The 22,572-nt window shown below is 29.2% G+C and overlaps 2 protein-coding genes across 2 annotated transcripts; both read right to left on the bottom strand.

Annotated features, from left to right (window-relative positions):
- Positions 1-550: 550 nt before the first annotated feature.
- On the bottom strand, positions 551-9,762 carry LOC108780736 (glutamate receptor ionotropic, kainate 2). The gene is made up of 16 exons (XM_018548538.1): positions 9,682-9,762; positions 8,557-8,638; positions 8,306-8,464; positions 7,287-7,468; positions 6,768-6,925; positions 6,370-6,511; positions 5,772-6,074; positions 5,232-5,447; positions 4,551-4,757; positions 4,022-4,106; positions 3,635-3,911; positions 2,726-2,924; positions 2,362-2,587; positions 2,100-2,215; positions 868-1,014; positions 551-774 (listed from the first exon to the last, which is right to left on the bottom strand). The coding sequence occupies exons 1-16, from the start codon at positions 9,760-9,762 to the stop codon at positions 649-651; spliced, it is 2,706 nt and encodes a 901-aa protein (XP_018404040.1). The 3' UTR covers positions 551-648.
- A 1,056-nt stretch (positions 9,763-10,818) lies between these two features.
- LOC108781067 (glutamate receptor ionotropic, kainate 2) lies at positions 10,819-21,369 on the bottom strand. Its single transcript, XM_018548941.1, has 16 exons — positions 21,293-21,369; positions 19,173-19,269; positions 18,504-18,662; positions 17,941-18,131; positions 17,425-17,582; positions 16,811-16,952; positions 16,027-16,329; positions 15,329-15,745; positions 15,140-15,224; positions 14,717-14,993; positions 14,233-14,431; positions 13,176-13,318; positions 13,004-13,086; positions 12,606-12,721; positions 11,930-12,079; positions 10,819-11,123 (listed from the first exon to the last, which is right to left on the bottom strand). Exons 2-16 carry the CDS (start codon positions 19,255-19,257, stop codon positions 10,941-10,943), a joined length of 2,691 nt encoding a protein of 896 aa, XP_018404443.1. The 5' UTR covers positions 19,258-19,269; positions 21,293-21,369; the 3' UTR covers positions 10,819-10,940.
- Between the last annotated feature and the right edge of the window lie 1,203 nt (positions 21,370-22,572).

The following is a 22,572-nucleotide window of genomic DNA, read 5'->3' as shown; positions in this document are numbered from 1 at the left end:
ACGGAGCTCTTCTCTACTAAACATGTCCGCGGAAATCGATTGCCACAATTTAACGTCGGGAGAAACATTTCTCGTTCGCGTTGATAACATGAGGAGGCGAATCGATCGTTATGTCGTAGGCTGAGAAATGTAAATTTCCGACTCGAGAATTGCTCTCGCGTAAACAGGCGCTCGTATATGCAACATTTTACGACATCGGAGGATACATATAAATAATCGCTCGTTGACCGGCGTTAAAGTGTAACGTAAAATTTTATCATTCGGATGGTAACACACAATTTCTCGTTGCGCGATGCGAAAGCGCTATATAATTTTCAGGGACGTTTGATCGCATACGAAGATTTTCTTACGTATGTATACGACGATTTGCCGCAATCGTCGGTCCGATTACGGTTTCAAGCGAAGCATTTACTAGCGAAGCACTTATTTCCTGCGTTATTTCAGTATTTGCCCTAGCGCCGCTGGTAATCATTAAAATACATTCCCAGAAATTGCGTGATATTTTCGAATCTCTTCGTTTCAGTTCCGCTAAAGTCAGCGATATCGTGTCACATAAATCATACCATAATCAACTTTGTGGTATAATTTCTATTTTATTGGATTTAATATACAATTTTTAATAACTTACTACGCGAAAATGACACGTATTTATAAGGAATCGGTGCTGTCGCTTTTACTCGTTCCAATGGATTGTTTTCTTCTTCCAATGACCTTTCTGTTGCTGCATTTGATTAAAAATTTTAACTCTTCTATGAGCTCTTCTGTAAAGGATACCTGTAAAAAAAACGCAATTTTTATAGCTTGTAAAGTAACTTTTTAAAACGAAGGTAGAAATTATTATGGTCATTAAATATTTATTATAATTACGTTATGTTTGATTGCGACGTTTCGAATATTCCAGATAAATGCCCATCCGGCAAAGACATAAGACAATGCAACACCGCTTATCATAATTGAAAATACTCCACCGACGTCCTCGAAATTCAATGGTTCCACTTGCACTTTTACCGTTTCCTATAAAAATCAAAGTTTTAATAATGATAGTTTTGACGCTTATACATCTCCAGCAAAACGATCATGATTTAAATTGTCGCATGTTAAATTAAAGTTTGTGGAGATTAAATGTAAAATTTTCCTTCAAAGTTATCTTGTGTAAAATTTATCCAAAGTGAATTTCTTCCTCAATCTTGAAGTAAGCGTACACGCTCCGGCTTTAACTTTGGCTTACTTGCTTATCAAACGCGCGCAAGCACTCCTGAGCCGCTATGTCGTCTTTACACGTACGAACTAAATCGGCGAAGTTTAAGTCAGTCCAACTATAAATGTAGTCTAATAAAGGCAGACATGAGATACTTCGTCTGTATGTTTTATCTATTCGTGTAATTTAGCAAATGGAAAGAACGAGATAGAAGATGAGATAGAAAGTTAAGAATTAATAAGAATAAATATACAATAAGTGAATGAGAAGGGAAGATTTTGAAAATTAATAAAAAGTTTATGTAATTATTTTAGAAACAAGATAAAAAGAATTCTGGTTCATTTTAATTATATGTTTATATAAATAGTTATATTAGAAAATGGAGACGATTTTTGTAGTTTATTCAGTATTAAATTTGTTATATTTAAGCTTAAATAATATCTAATATACCGTTAAAGTCAGTAATTTCTTCTGGCCTAGTTGGATTTTTAACTGCTTTAAATATTTATGCAGGTAGCAAATATTCTAAATCTTTGACTTGTGCGTATACGAATCTCTTTTATAACTAAAATATTTTTATATAAAAAGAGTATTAGAAATATTCTAATATTCTGTATCAATACAGGGCTCGGTGAGAGATGCACATTTTGGTCTATACTTATTTAAACTTGTTTCCCATCCCTTACCTTACCAAGCCGCGCGCAGTCTAAATACCGATTGGCAAAATTCAAAATATTTTTTAGTCGTGTTCTTTATTATGTAATTTTTGTCTCAAAACTTATAAACCGCACTGTCTATCTATGTAATATATTTTGGTGAGTAAAATTATGCAGCATAATCTACGTAATTTTTGTTATAATGCAATAAAAGTGATATATAATGTGAGAATTAGATATCATACGTCACACTTATCACCGCCTCGCTTCTCTTTCCACCATTTGTTATATAATTGGCTGATCACACCATTTTCTTGCAGCTTTAATATCGCAGTACACAAAACTGCGCGATAAGATACATCTGTCATCAAAATTATTTTATTAAAACATTTAAAATTACTTTCATCGAATCTAAAATAACATGTGTAACATTCACAAAATTGAGAGTATAATATAATAATTTGTCACATGTATCGTTAGTATATCAATTATGATTGAACCATCAACCTTTTCTCATTGCTATCCCGTAGCCTTTGGCGTCTAAAAGTCCACCGATCTGCGTCACATTACAATATCTATGTTTAATATACTCAATTGATGAGGATTCCATAAAATATGCATAATTTTCGTGCTGCACCTTCCATAAGCCGTCCTCGTTACTTTTCATAAGCACCTCGTCAGCATGAGTCTTCATGTAATTATACATAATCACATATGGTTCATACGTGGAATCCTGCAAAACGAGATCTACTGCTTTGAGCTACCATAAGTAATAATGCATTTCCATAAGTTATAATACGGAATATGTGCTATTTTAATTAATAGTTATCAGCTATCTCTGTTTCGTCCTCTTACGAATTATGCCACTCACCTCAAAGAATGAGAACGTCGAGCCGTTTATTTTTGCGCCATATTTAATTTTTTGTTGATTAGCCAATTCTTCTGCTACTTGAAAAGACCACACGACGGATTTCGTGGATAATGCGGCTGCTAAATTGGCGATATACATTGTTACAATAATCAGAGTAAAGAACCACCACGCAACAGCTAAAGCTCTTGTTGAAATTCCTCTGAAATATATACCACAAGCTTTTCGATTCCTTTGTTTGTTTTAAGGGTATACGATAGACAATGTATAGACTGACTGTTTATCGTTTATAGAAAACAATTATTATAAAATTGTGTCATATCTACATAGTACATATAATGTATATCTATGTATGCGTTTACATACATTACTAAGAACATTCTCTCGCCCTAAAATAAACATTTTTAAGCAGTATCAAAATATATATCCGAAAGAATGTTTTAATTACGGAAAAAAACATGAGATCATTATTTCTCACTAAATTTGAAAAAGAATGGAAAATTTTTATTCTTTTAAAAATTAAGATTTTATTATTTTGGCATGAGATTTACTTAAAAAAATAAAATTTCACTCCTTTCTTTGGAATGAGATTTCGTTCCTTGGAGGAAATCTTATACCAAAAGAGTGAAATCTCACTTCAAAAGAATGAAAATCTATCACTCTTTTTCAAGTCTTGACTCGCTTGCAAAGTTTGCTGATCTGCTGATAAATTAAAATAAAAGCTGGCTCTGTATATACGAAATGAACGACATTTATCAATCGCGCGCACCGTAATTGATTCTGTGAGACGCACGCAAAAACTTGCAACGACAGGAAGTTTTGTGTGTTTAAGAACTTGTTTGATTTTATGCAAGAAAAACATTCTCAAAGCACACTCTGCAAACGTTGGCAAGCTGAAGTGGATCGTCTCACTTAGGTGCAAATCCGGTAGGTGACTTCAGGATGGCTCCGATCACTAGAAACGGAGTATTCATCAAAGTGAAAGGTGTTTCCAATACTTCCGGCTTTTTGATGCACGGATATGGATTTGTCCATTCTGCGGGACAGAGTTTTCCAATTACGAATAATAATGCTGTCACGGCGATGTATGCTCCGATCAAATATAACCAAACGTCTTTCGAAAACGGTCCTAGAAAGGATAATAAACCTGGAAGGGTTTTTGATGGTCTCCTGTAGAGAATGCTTATACCTGAAAAAAATATTGTTTCATGCAAACGTAAATTTTAAAATCTCGATATATACTCTATTCTGGTTGATTATATATATTACGATATGTGATACATTATTATCACATTTTACCTAAGTTCATAAACGGATCTGTAAAATCTACAACTTCTTCTCTTGCCGCCGTGATCGTCAGATCTGTGATCGCTAAATCTGCTTCCTTCAAGATCAAATAAAAAAAATTCAGCGTGTTATAAAAAAAATTTCTATAGGAAATACTAGGTATGTGATAAAATTGATATTCGTTTTTTTTTAATCAATTTATGTAGGTCTTTGTACCTCCTTTATACTTTTGTGAATTATTAGATTATAAAATGGAGAAAAAAAGGATGAAAACGTCTATCGAAAATATTAATTTAAAATATATTTAATTTTGTATTAGTAATGAAATCGATTTTCGAAAAAGTAAATGGAAATCATCAGATTCTATCGACGTATCTGTGAAAAGGCAACTACTTTATCGATATAAGAAGCTACAACGTGTTGCTTTCGTATTGCGTATACGTGGAAGGTAGCAGCACTACTCACGTACGAAATCGACTCAATATATGTTCGTATAATATAAGGTAAAATCAAAACGCGGAAGAATATTTCATTGGCTTACACCAGAGATTATTTTTCCCAACATTCCATCCCATTTCTTGGTTATATTATTAAACGATCCGTAAGCTTTGTCAATCTGAACTTCAAATGTATAATTAAATCCTAGCATCTTGCTCATTTCTTGAATTATATCTATCGCGAAGCCTTCGTATCGATCATTTCCAATTATTCTAGAGGATGATTCTTTAAGCATTCCATATGGCTGCGTCTGGAATGGATTTCAATTTAATTTTTCTCAAAAATATAAATATTATCTTAAACACCTTATATAAACAATGTTACTGCATTTCATGAATCTAAAGAGAGTTACGGTTATTACTGAAAAATATCCATTAAATGTAACGCTAATTTGCATTTTATAAAGTCTACTAGAAAATATTATACATCGTGAAAAATATTGTCCCAGCTGTGAGTGATAAAATTGACATTGTTAAAATTGATAACAATATGTTTTCATTCAATTACGTGTCATTATTCCTGATATACGTAACTTACTAAGCATGCCATTTGTATCAACACATTATTCTAAATTATAATGATTTTAACTATAGCAATATAAAATAAATAGATGTTTTGTTTCCTTAATAAAGAAAAACTTTGCATTTATTTTTCTATAACAATTATTAACTTAATTAATTATTAATGTAATATCTAAATGGATATTACATTATTTAGGACATACTAGCGATATCAGGACAAGAAAATGCTTATCACGTAAACTCTTATCTATTCCGGAGATTCTGTAGTCCTCCGGCTTCCATTGAAAACCAAAGTTCGTTTTCCATTCACCAATTTTATACAATCCTTCATTTCCTAGACTTACGACATCTAATTGGAATTCGCTTCGAAATCCAGCCGTATCGAATCTTATTATACCGCTCAATCCGTGTATTTGCTCCTATAAGTAATTCAAAAGTTCATTATACATACATTATAGAGTGGCTTCTTGATATTTTCCAAGAGATATCTACGGTCTCACCAACACTTTATCTACCGTATGTATAGTTTTTTTGGATTATATAAAAAATAGCACATTCTTCAATAAACAAGAATTAGAACGAGAAAATTATTTATAATTGATGAAGCCGTATTTTAGTAATCTAAAAATTATAGAGTATTCTAGACTATTTCTAAATTAATTTTAAACATAGACGTATCTTATGGAAAAGATTAATATATATTTAATGTTAATTTACTATAAATAAACGATAATTGCACATACATTTCTCATATAATTACTTAAGCTGAAACCGTGCCCCCAAATTTCCGTGCTGTTGCAAGACAATTTTTTAAGGTTTCCCTTGACACTTTTGCGAAATCGTGCATAACCGCTTGCGAAAAGTTGTACTGCATCATAAGCGAGTGCCGCTTCTACCTTTAAATGGGAACCGTCTGTCAAGTTCCAATTAAGAGACCGAGATTGGAGGATACGTCGAACAATTGAGTTTTCTGGGTCGATTAAACGTACGCCCATTAAATTTACTCCGGAGTATTGGTAGTGTTTTAAGTCCAAAGTTTGCAGGTCCTAATAATCAAACGCGTGTTAAGTTATTGCCGCTAGATGTGTGTTTATGAATCAAATAAAGAAATTTGTACCCACAATTAAATATATCTATTATTTTTCGAATACATTTTATTATTATTTTGAGTATAATGACAATAAACGTATTTTACTTTCAGTACATAAGATTTTTTGTTAGAATTTTTTTTAAACTGTAATTTTTTTTAAATATTCGATTTTTTTATCATTTTGATATATTTTGCGATAATTGTGAGAATTAAACAAAATGTTAAAATTATTATTAAAAAATTTATCTTACCAGACAGGTAATAATTATTGTATATTTCTCTGACATTATTCCGACTTGTAGTGCTTGTTTGAGAACAGAATCAAGAATATTATATGAACAATCGATTATGATATTGTTATATCCAAACATTTTAACTTCTTTCATAGTTTGTCTGCAAATAAAACATCTCATCAATTTGGATGATTTGCGTCTTTAAAAAATTTCTCGGCAATAACAACATGTCTAACGGAGCGAGTGACGTTCGCTTCGTATCCATATAACCGTATAGTAAATCATGCTTTTTGACGTTTACTGCAGAGTTAAATAATGGCACAGGTGCATAATAACTTTATTTAACAAACATTGTTTGCACCTACATGCAGACTCGTACGAGGAACGACCTATTTATATGATTCGCGCATGCATACCTAAAATTTGGTCCGCTACCTAAATGGAACACCATCGCGGAAATGGTATTCATGTTTGGCAACTGGAGCAGGCGGTTTATGCGTATCAGGCTATCCGCATTGTCGTAAAGTACTGCATATTCTTTCCATTTGTATTCTTTTATTAATTCTTGAAAAACCTAATTTCAGACATTATAATTTTGATGTGAATGTAATTAATGGCAGTAATTATAGAAATATGTTGAATATAACAAATTTTAATTTCTTTTTTCCCCAGTTTTGATTAAATTACGTTTGTTTAATGAATAATCACATAAAATGTGACAAATTTGGAGATGTTTATCTGGAAACAGTGCTTGAAAATTTCTTATAAGCAATACAATTCTTTATTCTGGTTGAAACACATTTTAGTCTAATTTTCGTATTTTAATAAAAAGATTCCAGCCACATAAATCGAATGTAATTGTATGACTCAGATTTTTATGGATTAAAGGCAATTTTTGTATATAAATTGCTAAGTTCATAAATAAGAATAAATACCATGGAAAGTGCGTCGGGGTGCGGATACAGGTTTATTACATTGCCACGTTTTGGTTCAGAATCCCATCTGGCAGCAATATGAGGTATATCCAAGGTATCGCACATACTTTGAATGTGGTTTACTGTCGTTTTATCTTGAGGACCAAATATTCCGGCCACTCCATTATTTATCAACTCGCACGCTGTGTACAACGCTCAGAAATGCATAATGTAATTTCACAAATTGTTCTGAATGCATTAGTTGCATTTAATAATTAAGCACTTTATTGCTATTAAATTGAAACATTTATCAATCATTAATGAAATTTGCTAAAATTGTTCGAATTTTGATTCTGTAACACATTATTTTATAGTATAATGCATAAATAGTATTTAGAAAAAATGTATATGCGCCAAAAGATTCCAAATGTGTACGTTGCGTGTGATAATAAACGCGCGTATTAGATTATACATATCTCAGAGGTATAAGAACGTTCTAAAGATAGAAAACAGGGTTGGGTAGTAACGCGTTACTTGTTACAATGTTTTTTTCAGTAACAAATGAGTATACATATAACTAAATGTTCCATTTTCTTATTTGTAATGTTAATGGTAATGCGATTACATCTTTTTAATAACAGTAACGAATATAATCATTATTTTTATTGTTATTTTGTACTCATACGTATGGAATATACATAAATTTTTTTCAACAAAGAGTTAAAAAAAGAGAATATTATGTTACGATTAACTATAACCACTATTGATCTCGCATTGAACAGGTCAATTAGCGGTATAAACAATTGGATGCCATTTTAAAAAAAGGGTTATTAAAATTTGATGAAATGTAACGAAAACTGTAACGATAAATTACTTTTTGTGTGTAACAGTAGCGATAATAAGTAACTTTTTTAAGTCAATAATAAGTAACGATAATGAATTATATTTCAGAAAAAAAGGACGATAATGGTAACGAGTTACTTTTGTAAATCTTTCCCAACTCTGACAGTTAATTCAAGTGTGAAAGAAAAATTATATACCTATGTTTGCTACTTGGAATACATTCTTGTTGATTTTTTCTGTTCTGGATGTTAACACTATATTCCTTACGCGATTGATGGAAGTTATGTTCATATTTACCGCTTTAATTGATATTTCAAACGCTTTTTGAATCATCTCGTCGCTGTCGAACAAACCTCCTGCGATCATTCAATTTCATCGATACGCTGGATTGGTTAATTTTGCTTTTACCCGCATATGTTATTGTTCACGAGAAACATGGCGAGCTTACCGATTGATATCTTCCTTGGAAATCCCAAAATATTGGGCATACATACAACAGTGATGCATAGGAGCAGTATTTCCCGGATATTCTAAAAGAAGATCGTTCTAATAGCAGCGCAAAGTAAATGGTATAGAATACGTAGTAAGAATTAAACTTCCCATCTCGGTAAAAGTAAACACTTAATTATGAAAATTTTTGATTTAAATGGATTGAAATCAAATTTGTTATTGTCATTGTATTAGTATTTCTCCGCTATCTTAGATAATTTAAGAGTCTAAACATGCAAGCACACTAATGCAGTACATATACATATAACTAGTGTGGTATATTTAGATGCTTCTGATCTCGCTGTGCCAACGTACTCTGCAACAGCTTCTTTCAATCTATCTACTGAAAACAACTGTTGTATGATTCACCGACAGTCTTTGAAAGCTGTCAGTGATATGAATTCATTTTTTGGATATTACCTTAAAATTATTTCATAATTTTGAATGTAAATTTAAACATTTTATAATATACGATTTACTTTATTTATCCCAAATAAAACTTTTGAGAGATGTCACAAATTGTTATAAAAAATATATTTGAATAATTTCAAAAATGTTTACTAAATACCTATATAATTGGAAAACATTTAACTTTAGTCTAGCAAACTTAGATAATTTTTGTGTTATTTAAAAAAAATAATTTGGATCCGTTAACGTATCTGTTATGTTTTTACGATCTGGAATTTTACAAAATAAAATATTTCACGTATGATTAATTATATATCTATGAGAAGAGAATTAATTTTGTTTCAATCATTATATAGTAGCATTTTGCAAACGTAAATCTGCCTTCATAAAATTTACTTTATAAATACTTCTTTTTTTGTTTAGTTCTTTTCTAATATGTAAATACATTATTCTGTTATATTGCATAGTATTATTCATAGTTCAGTTAACAAGAGTGCAGTTAATATATTCAGCGTATTTTTAATGTTTTCGTTACAACAAAACTCTAAATAGTTCGATGTGATGTATGTGTGAATCTACTTATCATTTACGCGACTTATTGCTAAAGTAAAATTCAGGTGACATAGTTGCATTGGAAAGTATTTAAAACTTTTCCTCAATACGCAAGAAAACAAACCATTTTCGAATTATAGAGCAATGTTATACTGGTTAATAGTTTCATAGATTTATGCAACAATTTCACGAGATATGTTAGCATCCTTTTCCCACGTTTACTTAAAAATCACTTCTGTTATTTGTCCATTTGGATTTGTTGATTAACAAGATTGAACGATTATGGGATCACTCGCACGATCAGTTGTACTTATTGTAGATTATTGGAAACACTTTTCGGAGTAAAGAAGATCCTCTGTCACCGAATTTATATACACTACGAGCCAACCGGCGCTATCGAAGCCAGTGGTTATACTATCCCATGGTTAACTATTTCAATCACATGCAAGAGCCTGCAAAGTAAGTAATAGAACTATATCTTCTTCTCTCGTATATTATTTTGCGCATGATCATCGTAACTCATTGCAATTAGAAGGATCGTTTTATCAATGTTAAATATCATACATAAACTGTATTCTAGAATTGCCATTCTAAATTATTATTCACGAATTTTCTATAATCTGCAGTTGAAATAGTTACACATTCTGCAGATATAAAAATTGCAATGTACTATTTGATATAGTATTTCTTATTGTTACTATAGTTATTTTATTCATTTTATTCTACTTTACTTATTATTATATTATGAAAAAATCTTTTTTTTCTAAATTAGACTAATTTTTTACGAAAATTTAATACTAATCAATTTATTACTAAAAAATAGTATAATGAATTATTTATCTGAAGTACTATAACACTGAATAAGAGTGCCTTTGATATTTGAAATAAATAATTAAATATTATTTTTTAATATATTAAATTAGTCAGTATTGAATTCAAATTCCTGTAAGAGATCCTGAATTTTATTTGTTTCATTTTGTTTAATAAATAATAGAATGAATATGAAGAAATAAAATTATAAAAATAGATTAATTTTTCTAATATAATGTTAATTTATTATTTTATTTGATCACATAGCTATTATATGCAAAGATTTGCTGCTATTATTTTTTCCAATTCTTCTATTACTTCTGTCGACAATTAATTAATATGTGAAGGGTATAAAATAATGCAATTTTTTTTCAGTGAATTTGTCGAAAAGTATGTATTATATATTATATATTTTTTATAATTCTTTCATTTAGTACACAAATGTTGCAAAATGTTTTCATGTTAGTTTAACGATTCAATTCGTTATCTCCTGAGAGCCATTAAGAACTAAAAAATATTAATTATGTTTGAATAAGTAGCCTCTCTCTTTATTATTTACGACTTATTTTGTTATTATTTGTTGTCAATTGGTGACGTTCTTATTACTGTTGGCACAAAACCGTATGGAGGAGTACATCCCCTTGTACTGTCATTTTCGTTTTTGCTTGATAATTCACTTTTTTTTCGCACCGGTTTAGAACCACTGCATTTCGCGATAAATTTTAGTTCATTTATTAATTCTTCCTTAAAAGACACCTATAAAGTAAATAACATATGTTATGTATTTAATAAACAAATATGAATATGTTATGTGTTATAAAAAAATAAGCGATTAAAAATATTGTTGAATATTCTACAAGGTTTTTTTTAACTGCTAATCATAATTTATCGTCATTTATAATTTAAATTGAAATTAAAATATGCTTAGTTCACAATAATTAAATCAACAAAATTTTTTGAGATTATTATCACGGTATTGTCATGATGATCCTTTTATAATCTATAATATTAGTAAAATAATGACATATAAAAACGGAATTTAATACAAGGTATAGAAGTTTTTTAGATCATTGATTATAAATATGTCAGATTTGTAAAATTATTTACTGAAATAAAAAAATGTAAACAAATGAGTAACAAATTGAAAAAAGTATTATGAAATAAATAAATTTGCTTGTTAATTTGTTTAAATATTTTTGTATTTAAGTGAATAATTTTGCAAATCTGATCTTATGTTTGCAATCAATGGTTCAAAAAACTCTCATCTGTTAAATTTTGTTTTTTCTCTATTATTATTCTACTTATAGATGATAAAAGGGTGAAAATGGAAGAGATAATAAAACCATTTATGGAAAGACAGGATAAAAAATATTTTTGATAGATCTGCATGTTAAATTTAAAAGAAATTGGAGTGTATTGTTTGGAAAGTTATTCGTTAGTTCTTTAAATTAATTTTGATTATTCCGTTGTCTTTGTATTAAAATCATATTGGTTTCAGTAAATTCAGTAGAAAACGATACGATTGTGATATATTGTGTTGTAATTAAGAATAGTCTGCTTACATTTTCTCGAATGGATGTTCGGGCAACATCCCAAAGTAATTCAATTATAGTGTATACACAGGATAAGGCGACGCCTACGGTGAGTACCAAGAATACACCACCCACATTGTCAAGACCTAGTCGTTCTGCTTGACTGGTTCCAGCACTTTCCTAAACAGTGATTGATACATAACAAGCAGATTAGATGAATATGATGTATACATTTTATAAATACATATATATTACTCAATAAAGAATAGGGAAACTTTCTAACACGTTTAAAATTGTGCAACATTTAGAATACCATAACTCGGTGAAAAATCGTCGCAGACAAAAAATAAAAAACCATAAAGGTTTAAATCTTTACTTTTGAAATCGGTAATTGATATTTAAATCTTATTGATCCCTTACGGAGGTTACAAACGACGGACACAAATGAATTTCAAACAAAAATGATCACTTTTGCTTCAACATTCAATAACTCGGTGAAAAAAATCGTATAATGCTCATTAAAAAGGGCAAATTGAAAGTAAAGATTCACTCTTTCGACTACTATAAACCGCATTTTCGTGTGATTTTTATTTCATGTCATAGGTCTTTGTAAAATTTTAAGCGATGTTGAGCGTGTCCAAAAGTGTCCCTTATTTTTTGTTGAGTAGTATATAGTATAATAGAAAAATCACATTATTCCACTCACCTGACATTTTCCTCCGCCTCTCTTTTGTGTCCACCATTTCTTTTTGATTTCCTGTATAATTCCGCCTTCCGATAACTTCAACACAGCAGAATTTATGTTGTGCAGATATGGTGAGTCTGTAATAATGTTTTATGATAACGTTGATAACGTATTAATATATCTCTCAAAGACATTTACATTCTAAAAAAATGATCATAAGTGAATAGAGTCATATAAATCTTTTTTAAATGTTTATCTAATGAATATATCACTAAATAATAAATAAATATTTAGAGCTGTGTATAGTACTTCTGTATATTATATATTACTCCTGTTGATAATATTTAGATTTATCTTATCTCAAGTAACAGAAGAAAAGAAAAGAAGTTTATGTGCAAAGATATTTTGATGAAACTTACTCTTTTTCATTGCTATGCCATATCCCTTTTCATCCAAAAGTCCTCCTATTTGTGTGACATCACAATGTCTCTCTATCAGATATCTAGGGAAATATATATATGTATAATAATACGTATATGTGCATGTAATACATAAAAATACAAAATATATATTTAAACATTCAATAAGTACTCAATTGAAGCAGATTCCATTAGAAACGCATAATCTTCGTATTTGGCTTTGTGTAACCCTTCGTAATTTTCCGCTACTAGTACGTCGTTCTCATTTTCCATCATGTATTTGTACATGTCTTTGTATATTGTGTGATTGCTATCCTTGGAATTGAAAAATTTTTTCAAAAAATTGAATTATAGAATGCAATTTACACATTTATTATACTTATTTTTAATACTATGCATTTATGTGTATTAATATAAATTATTTATTTTTTAGAAATATTAATAATATTTAAATATTATTGCTAATATTCTGTAGACTTTAATTAGTTGGAGAACTATTACTTTAAAACTGTTTTTCTCTGTTATTTAATAGGAAAAATTGTTATTACGTTTAATTATTCTACAAGGGATGAAAAAAATGTCAAATGTATAGTAAACGCTGATAATGCTAATAATTATATAAAATAATATATCAAGTGATAACTAACAATAAGTATAATTGCTTTGTTAATGTTATTTTACTCATATTTTTATTCAAAGCTATTTAACTAATTGTGTTTCGTGTAAGATTAATTGCTATTGCATGTGTAACAAATGACAATTATATGTGTTGTAAAAATTATTATTGAATTTTCTCTCATTAATATTGTAATATTAAGAAAAATATAAAACGAACAACACAAATGATAAAAGAAGAAAGTTATTTGAGAATTAAGATTTTTTACGTTTAAGATTATTCTTACATAATATATAATATAAAAAAAATAAATGTTGAGGACGTTTTGGAAAATTTATTTTATAATAATAGAATCAATTAAGACGTTACAATTTAAATACAAATTAGAGAGAATAAAGAGCATAAAAAGAAAACACCACTAATAAGTAACAAAAATTCGAATAAATGATTTTTGTCATTTATTAGTGGTGTTTTTAATTGCGCGACGTCTTCTGTGTCCAACTCCTATTGCCCTTTATTCTCTTCAATTTGTATTTGAAAAATTTATTGCTACATACATATGTAATTACTTGTTATTTACCTCGAGTAAAATATGTAATTACTTATTATTTACCCCGAAAAAATTGAGCGTGGCTCCCTTCTTTTTTGCGCCGTATTTAATAGTTTTTTTTCTTGCTAATTCTTCAACATTATCAAAAGGCGATGTTACAGTTTCTATAGTTAGAAACGCCGCTAGATTGGCTGTATAACTTGACACCATTATTAGGCAAAAGAACCACCAACAGCTTGCAATCATCCTTGTAGAAATGCCTCTATATAAATATTTTAATTTATTTAATTCATATAAAATTTTTAAAAATTAATAAATGAAAATAATAAGAATTTAAAGTTTAAATTGATTGAAACGAAGAATAGATGAAACCTGTATAATCTAAAAATTATATGTTTGTGTTTTAATCAATTATTTAACTAATCAATACATATTCTTTTTGTATTTTTGACGGAAATATTTAAACATTTCATCTTTGAGATGACTCATATTAATAGCATTCATTAATATATAATAGTAACAACTGAGAAAATTATTTATTACTCACATGGGTGCTATTTCGCTTCCTTGTTGCATAATGGCACCTATAGCAAACCAGAAGGCGTTTTTAAAAGAAAATTGGTTTTCAAGTACTTCGGGTTCTTCAATGCAAGGATAAGGATTGCTCCATTCTGCAGGACATAGTCTCCCGGTTACGTATAGTAACAGCGATACTATCACGTAAGTACCAATTAAATAAAGCCAGACGTCGTTGGAGAAAGGTGATAGAAATGAAAATAGATTTGGAGGTGCTTTACTTGGTTTTCGATATAAAATACTAATTCCTGTAAAATTATATAAATATATATATATATCATTTTTCAATATTTAATTTAGAATTAGAATTATTTCATACATATCATATACTGATAGCAAATTCAAATTAATTGTCAATCATCTTATTTAGCTTATTTACAGTAATTTTATTAACCTAAATTCATAATTGGCGTTGTAAAATCAAAGTAAGTTGCCCGTGTCGATGTGATAGTAAGATCCGTGATGGCCAGATCTGCTTCCTAAAAGAGCGTTACATCTTCGATTTATGGATCCCGTTATGTTAATGCAAACTTTTTGTTTATATTTTATTACTTGATTATATTTCTTGACACTCAATACTAACATCAGCCATAATTTTTCCAAGCATACCAGACCACTTTCCGTCTTTCAAAGATCCATAATCCGCTTCCACTTGTAAGGTATAATTAAATTCGAGTATTGTACTTATGGCTTGTATGATATCGACTGCGAAACCTTCGTAACGCTCGTTGCCGCTCAACGTAGTCATTGATTCTTTTTGCATGCCATATGGAGACGTAAGAGATATTAAAACGGTAAATGTTTTATTTTGTATGTTCAGTTTAGCTTCTGATTTTGGATTGATTTCTGGAAGCCAATCGATGTTTTCCCCTGTTGTACTGTTCCATTCACCAATTTTTACTAGACCATTTTCAGTCAAACGTACGATATCCAATTCTATGTTACTACGGAAACCATCTCTGTCAAATTTGACAAGGCCCGTTAAACCTCTTGTTTCGGTCTAAAAGTGAAATAGCACGATAAGAATTGCTTTTATAACAAAAGAATTACTGAACGAATAATTAATTCAAAAATAAGAAATATTAGTCATAATTAATGTTAATAGAATTTATTAAATTAATTTTATATTATAGCAATTTTTGTATTCTTTATTTATTAATGTTCTTTAAGAATAGGAATTAATACCAAACAAATTTATGTGTATATACAGTTTGAGTAAAATATTTGATATATGTTAGAAATGTCTAAAATATTTAAATTAAAGCATTTTTTTTATCTTACCGATCTCATAAAGTTGCTTAAGCTCAGTCCGTGTTCCCACCTGCTATTATCATCACATGACAATTTTTTAACATCGCCCTTTGTAGCATCCTTCAATTGTTTGAAAGCTCTTGCAAATAATTGAACTGCATCGTACATGAGCGCATGTTCGATTCTCAGCTGCGAAGGATTGTCTAGACCCCATTCATTCTTATGCCTGTCCAAGATTTGCAGCACTATCGGATCTTCCGAATCGATCAGACGAATGCCAGTTAAATTGACACCAGAAAACTGATATGGTTCTAAATCCAAGGTTTGTAGATCCTGCATGCATATGTATTTATTGTATATGTTGTGTTTAATTGAATTTTTCGGATTATACACGCGTTAAGCTTTTACTCCTAATTTAAATGTCATACGAAATTGAAATTGTAGTATTGATAAAGTTTGAATGAACAAATATTTAATACATTTGCAGTGTTAATGAATATATTGAATCAATTGTGTCAATCAAAAAATCAATCAAAAAAATTTTACAATTTTATTTGCATACATTTATATATATGTTCTTATAATTTTGTAACTTTTAAACAAAATTATTTATATATGTATTAAAACTTTTGACTTCATTAAATTATCTTCTATTAATAAATATTATCATTGGACCATTCATGTACTCTTTACAGAATATGAATTTTTACATAAAGTATAGTTTATATTTAGAATATATATTTCATGCAGAATTCTCTGTTGCGAAACAATTTTAATCATTACTTTTCTATAATTTTAACTAGTGTTCTCTTACCGGAGAAGTTACAATCACTTTATATTTATCGGATAAAATCCCAACTTGTTGAGCTTGCTTCAGAACCTCGTTGAGAATTTCATATGAGCAGTCGATGATAATATGTTCTATGTTTGTTGCTTTGATTTCCTGCATTCCTTTCCTATATAAGATTCGATGCCAAGCTGTACATTTAATTTACTTTTTCTTGGAAAATTTTCTCGATTAAAATTAAATTCATCAATCTTTTTAATCTCACTTAATTACTTTTGGTATAATTATCACACTCACTGAAAATTATCTAACTGTCTTGTCTGATCGAAAAAAATCTAAAAGTCTGAATATTTGAAAAGTGTTTTAATGTAAATTTATAAAAATACTTATATAATTAGAATAATATTTATATTAAACAATTAAAATGCCTTTCAAGAACTATAAGCAAATAACAGGCATATTTTTTATGTTTATAAGAACTATTGACAATTGTCACATATATTTCTCGTGCGTGCATATTATAAATATGAAAATTAATTCATCGTGATAAATATTAATAAGATGATCAATTTTCTGTCACTGAGAAATCGAAAAATTTTTAAGATACTTATTTGCAAAATTAAATATTTGTTATAGTATACCTATAATTCGGTTCATAGCCTAAATGGTACATAAATACAAAATTCCCATGTGCATCCCATCGCTTCAGCAGTTGACGCATGCGAATCAGACTATCGGTATTCTCGTACAGTATTGCAAAAGTTTTCCATTTCAACTCTGTGACTAATTGATTATAAATCTGAAAAAATTTTGTTGGTGATTATTATACAAGTATTATAGGAATAAATAAAATAAAAGTTAAGTAACAAAATTATAATTAAATATGTTACTATTTTCCTGCAGTAATCATTAATAATTTGTTAACTTTTATTTTGTTTTTGGTTAATGCAGACTGAGATTATATTATTATATAATAGATATATTTACATAAATAGGTAATAAATAATTTTCTTTGAGAAAATAATTTTTGTTTTAAAACACAAAATTCTGTTTGCATATGTATATATTGTTTATATTACCTCTTTATATATTATTTATATCAACAGCGTATTTAATACGATTACAACATATCAACCTTTCAAACTTCAGTTACTTACTCTTGATAACGAGTTCACATGCGGATACAGATTCAGACCTATTCCGCGTTGTTTAAAGGATTGGTCAAGATCTTCTCGTACAGAGATGTGTGGTACTTCTATCGCATCGCATATACTTTGCACGTGCTCGGCGATTATTTTTTCTTGAGGTCCAAAAACACCCGCTATGCCCGGCTCTACTAGATCGCATACTAAACATTTTGAAAAATCAGTTTTATATAAAAATGTATGCATTTGATATAACCCTAAGAGAGTTGCATTATTTTAATTACACTAAACGAAAAAGTGCAATGGTTATTTATTGTCTAATATTATATCTTCTATTCTGAGAACTCATGTTATGTAACAACATAATTTTTTACACACACAATGATGAATTGTGTTTATATTTTATTTAAATATATAAAAAGTAAGTTTAGTAAGATGAAAATGTGATTATCAAATAGTCAATTGTGATTTAATAGATATTTTGGTTCAAGAAATTTAGCTCTATCAAAATGATATATGCATAATACAATCTAATATCAAACATATATTATTTTAGCATTGACTAGCAGCTTCACCTTTCGATGATACTTCGAATAAGTCCACTTGAACCTTTTCCGTTTCCGCTAGGAAGAATACATTTGAAAGTTCTTGGTCCTCATGTCTATGTTTGTTCACAGTTCTCACTGATGATTCGAACATCTGCTGGATTGCTTCATCTTGATCGAATAGCCCTACTGTAAATACATGACCGGCTCTTTTTAAAATCGAGTTTCACTGACATGACTGAAATAACTAACAAAATAGCTCTTTCATAAAGTAGTACGTATTAATGTTATGAGTGTGCAAATCTGACTCAACATGACTTCTTCAACATATTTCTTTTAATATTTAAAGATATTAACAATGATATATGTATTAACTCCACAACTGTATTGTGTGCAAGTTTGACAATAAGGATATTTCAAAGATTTAAATATGTTGTTATATTTAGTAAATATTATAAATAAATAATACTGTTTGGAAGCTTTTATTTTTTATAGCAAATATTGATAAATCTTTCCTTTTGATATTGTAGGGATTTTGATATATTATTGGAATTGTACTTGCTTTTAGATTTTTAGACATTATACATATACTGTTAATAAACTTTAAAACTCATAATAAAACTTAAATATGTAAATAATGTCTTTTTGTATTTTATTCATATTTTATTTGTCAATTACGTCAGTGAATATTTATCTTACCTATCGGAATCTTTTTTGGAAAACCATGCACATATACGTAAGGCAGGAGTATCGGCAATAATATCAGTAGAGGTTTGGCCACCATCTTATAGTCATTCTGCGTACACACAATGAATAGATATTAAAATGCATCAGCCTATTGGCGAGCATCTTGACAGGTGCAGATGTGTATCCAACAGTCAGATATAAATGGCACGTACGTATAGCTAAATGGAAAGGTCTTGAACGAGCACTTAACTAGTCGACGTTATATAAACTAACCAGAAGGCACTGCGCAGCCTGAAAATCCCTCTCGCTGCGCATAAATATTTGGACCCGTCTAAAATCAATCTTCTAATATTGAGTTTAGTTATTTGCTTGATGCTTATACTCTTAATAAATCCCTACTGAGAGATCTATCTCAAGGATTTCTACGTTACTTTTCCGAGTTTATTTTATCTGTTGTGAAAGTAGGTTCTTTTTTTCTTTCTATCTCTTTACACGTTGTCACAGCAATTCTCAGAGTGTATGCCAAAATAAATCAATAATGACATATTTATACAAGCAACTTGTTAGTTGTTCATTATCCTAATTTTTATAATTTAGTTCCCGATGCGTACAAAAATTGTCATTCCTTTTTACTTAACTATATAAAAATCTTTTATATAAATTTAAACCTTTCTTAACCAAATTTTATTGATTTAATTGTAAATTGACTATTTTGTTTGATTTCTAGTGATTGATATAGTAATCTAATAGATTTTTATAAATATGTAAAAGATATTGTCTCAAATTGTCTATAAATGTAAATAAAATGAATAAAATAGTTAATCGTATTAAAATTTTTTTGTCAAAAAAGATTGTTTTTAAAATAAACTACATAATTACTTTAACAAAATAATCATTATCTTAATGAAATAAACAATGCACATCTTCCTCTTTTAAAAATTATATATTTTTATATAATTTTATATATATTCATCTGCTTTACACTCTTGAAATTCAATCCTTCAAAGTTTTTCTCAAAATAACTTGTATTCTTAATTACTTGATAATTATTAAATATTTGTTTAAATTTTTGATGAAATAAATTTGAACAAGTGTTTAGAGAAAATAGATAGGAAGTTACAAAAGTTCTTGTATTGTTAATGTAAGTTACGTAAATATATTAAATAATAACTTAATTATTCTAATCAATGATATCGGTTTTGAAATGATTAATTTCTTAAAGCTACATAAATATTCCTCATTCGTTGGAAACAACCAGCGTCTATCTTGAGAGTATGAATTTTTAGCGACGTCGCACGCATTCGAACATAGCCTACTGTCATCATGCCAAGTGCACGCAGTCTGGCGCGTTCTTTTTCATTCATTCATTCAAGGCTCTCGCATTCATGCTTATTTATCACGATGGTTTTAGATATTTCGCAATATATCGGCTCATCCACTTGCATTATATGGAATAAATAATTATTAAATTCTGCGGATTCCTGCCATTTAAGATTTTTAGATGGTCCAGTATCCGATAACCGCACAACATGGAAAACTAACGAAAATCTTAATAGAACGCATAACGACGTCGATATATTTAGACGCCGAGCATCGCCGACGCCACTGGGCTTGTCGCGTTTGCCGTGTGACATAGATTTCAATACGGAATACAATCAAAAATATTTTTTTTATAGGAAATCACTTTGCACGCAATTTTTCTATAAGCTTCAAGAATTTATTTGCTCTATCTTCTTTTCTGTTCTTTTTATATACCTATATATAATAAATATACGTGTACATATATTTATATATATATTACATATATATATTGTACTTATTGTGATATTTGAAAATTCGAGGGTATTTTCCGCAGAGAATATTAAATGCGTATAGTTCTACGTATCATCGAAGAGACAAATTTGCCCAATTTTTCAGACTTCTCTCCAAACTCGTTTTACTTTAGCCATTTGAAACTCAATTACTGACTGAATATTCTAAGGGTGGAAGATTTTTTTTCGAGGAGATGGAAGCACAGAGATTACATGCGAGTTCTATACCAAGAGAAGCACGTACTGTGAGATTTAATTAATAAGCGACGGAGAGTTGTTATTTTGCAAAAGAATCATTTTTAAAGGCTTACAATGACTTACCTAAAAACGTGATGTTGCGGCTCGTTCCACTTGGCACGAAACTTTTTGAGACGCTTTATCGAACGAAACTCGCGCGGCACGCGACTCTAAATCCGAACGGCACTTCTTGCGCGGCTCTGTCTCGGTAGCGCATGCTCTAAACTCCCTTCTTAGATTTCGTCGTGGCGACGAAGCACGCTTGTCGTCCGCATCGTCGTCGACGTCGTGGACGGATGGAGTGGGAATCATTTAATGCGAAACGATATTTTTAGGGAAACGACAAGAATTGGTTAGCGTCAGTACCATATTACATGCTAACTTTCGTAGAAATCTAAGATTTTGATATTTTAAGAAATACTTTTTTACCATATATTGTTCTTGATACCTTTATTGTAATTTTAAAAAATTACATCTTTATTACGAATGTAAACTGAACCAAAACTAATCTTTACGATCAATATTTATTTAATTTTATGCTGCGAAAGAATAAAAAAAGCTAATTTTTCAAATTCACACAAATTTCAAATTTGTTTAGATCTATCTCTTATAATAAATTTGTACTTTTATCATTTAGAATTCTGTAAAGATATAATGAAAGATTACACAGTCAAAAAAAAAAACGTTTATATTTGTTTGGTGACGAAAATTTTATTTTCCAATTGTGTACTGTGCGCCTATAATAAATTGTTGCAAAATAAGTTTCTCGAAAAAAAAAGAGAAAGCTATTTTTGGATAATAAATAAATTTTCTCAGTTTATATATATATATATTATTTATAATAATTACTGTAAAAAATTATTTAAAAACGTATGTAACAATGCGTTTACATGCATTTTTATTTATCTATATTTTAATTACATTACTGACATTAAGGGTGGAGTTAAAAGAGCGTATTAATTTAGATATTAGAGAAATTAGTTGTATAGGAGAGGGATAACGCAAACTAAGATTGTAATCGCACTTAAAGGTATAACTTAAAGTAATTAAAGTGAAATTGAAATTATATAATTATCTCGCACTATTACTGGAAATAGAAAAATCGCTATTGTTTTAGTGTTCTTAATTACTTAATCTTGTAATATTTATATTTAGGCACTGGTATTTGTAATTAATTTTTATTTTAAGATCGTTTCAATAAGTAATTTAAGATGCATTTGTATGTGTGTGTGTGTGTGTGTGTGTGTGTGTGTGTGTGTGTATGCTGTGTGTGTAGCTCTATATGATTGATTTATACTTTATTAATATTGTATCTAAGATAATTTTAAATATAAAACTGTGGTCTTTAAGACAGTTTTATATAT

Source organism: Cyphomyrmex costatus, unplaced genomic scaffold (genome assembly GCF_001594065.2).
Source record: "Cyphomyrmex costatus isolate MS0001 unplaced genomic scaffold, Ccosl1.0 scaffold123, whole genome shotgun sequence".
NCBI classification, from domain to species: Eukaryota; Metazoa; Arthropoda; class Insecta; order Hymenoptera; family Formicidae; genus Cyphomyrmex; species Cyphomyrmex costatus.
Note: the sequence above shows the minus strand (reverse complement) of the source record. Positions and strands in the feature narration are given on the sequence as shown.

Bases quoted from the DNA above. Each gene is read 5' to 3' on its own strand.
- LOC108781067 (XM_018548941.1), bottom strand. From the start codon at position 19,257: ATGGTGGCCAAACCTCTACTGATATTATTGCCGATACTCCTGCCTTAC. The intron at 12,722-13,003 runs GTAAGTTTCATC...ACATTATTACAG, and splicing joins TGGCATAGCAATGAAAAAGA to ACTCACCATATCTGCACAAC. The intron at 12,080-12,605 runs GTGAGTGGAATA...ATCACTGTTTAG, and splicing joins GAGGCGGAGGAAAATGTCAG to GAAAGTGCTGGAACCAGTCA.
- LOC108780736 (XM_018548538.1), bottom strand. From the start codon at position 9,762: ATGCTAACATATCTCGTGAAATTGTTGCATAAATCTATGAAACTATTA. The intron at 6,512-6,767 runs GTATGCATGCGC...TTTTATTTGCAG, and splicing joins GGTAGCGGACCAAATTTTAG to ACAAACTATGAAAGAAGTTA. The intron at 1,015-2,099 runs GTATGATATCTA...TGATTTTTATAG, and splicing joins GAGGCGGTGATAAGTGTGAC to GAAACGGTAAAAGTGCAAGT.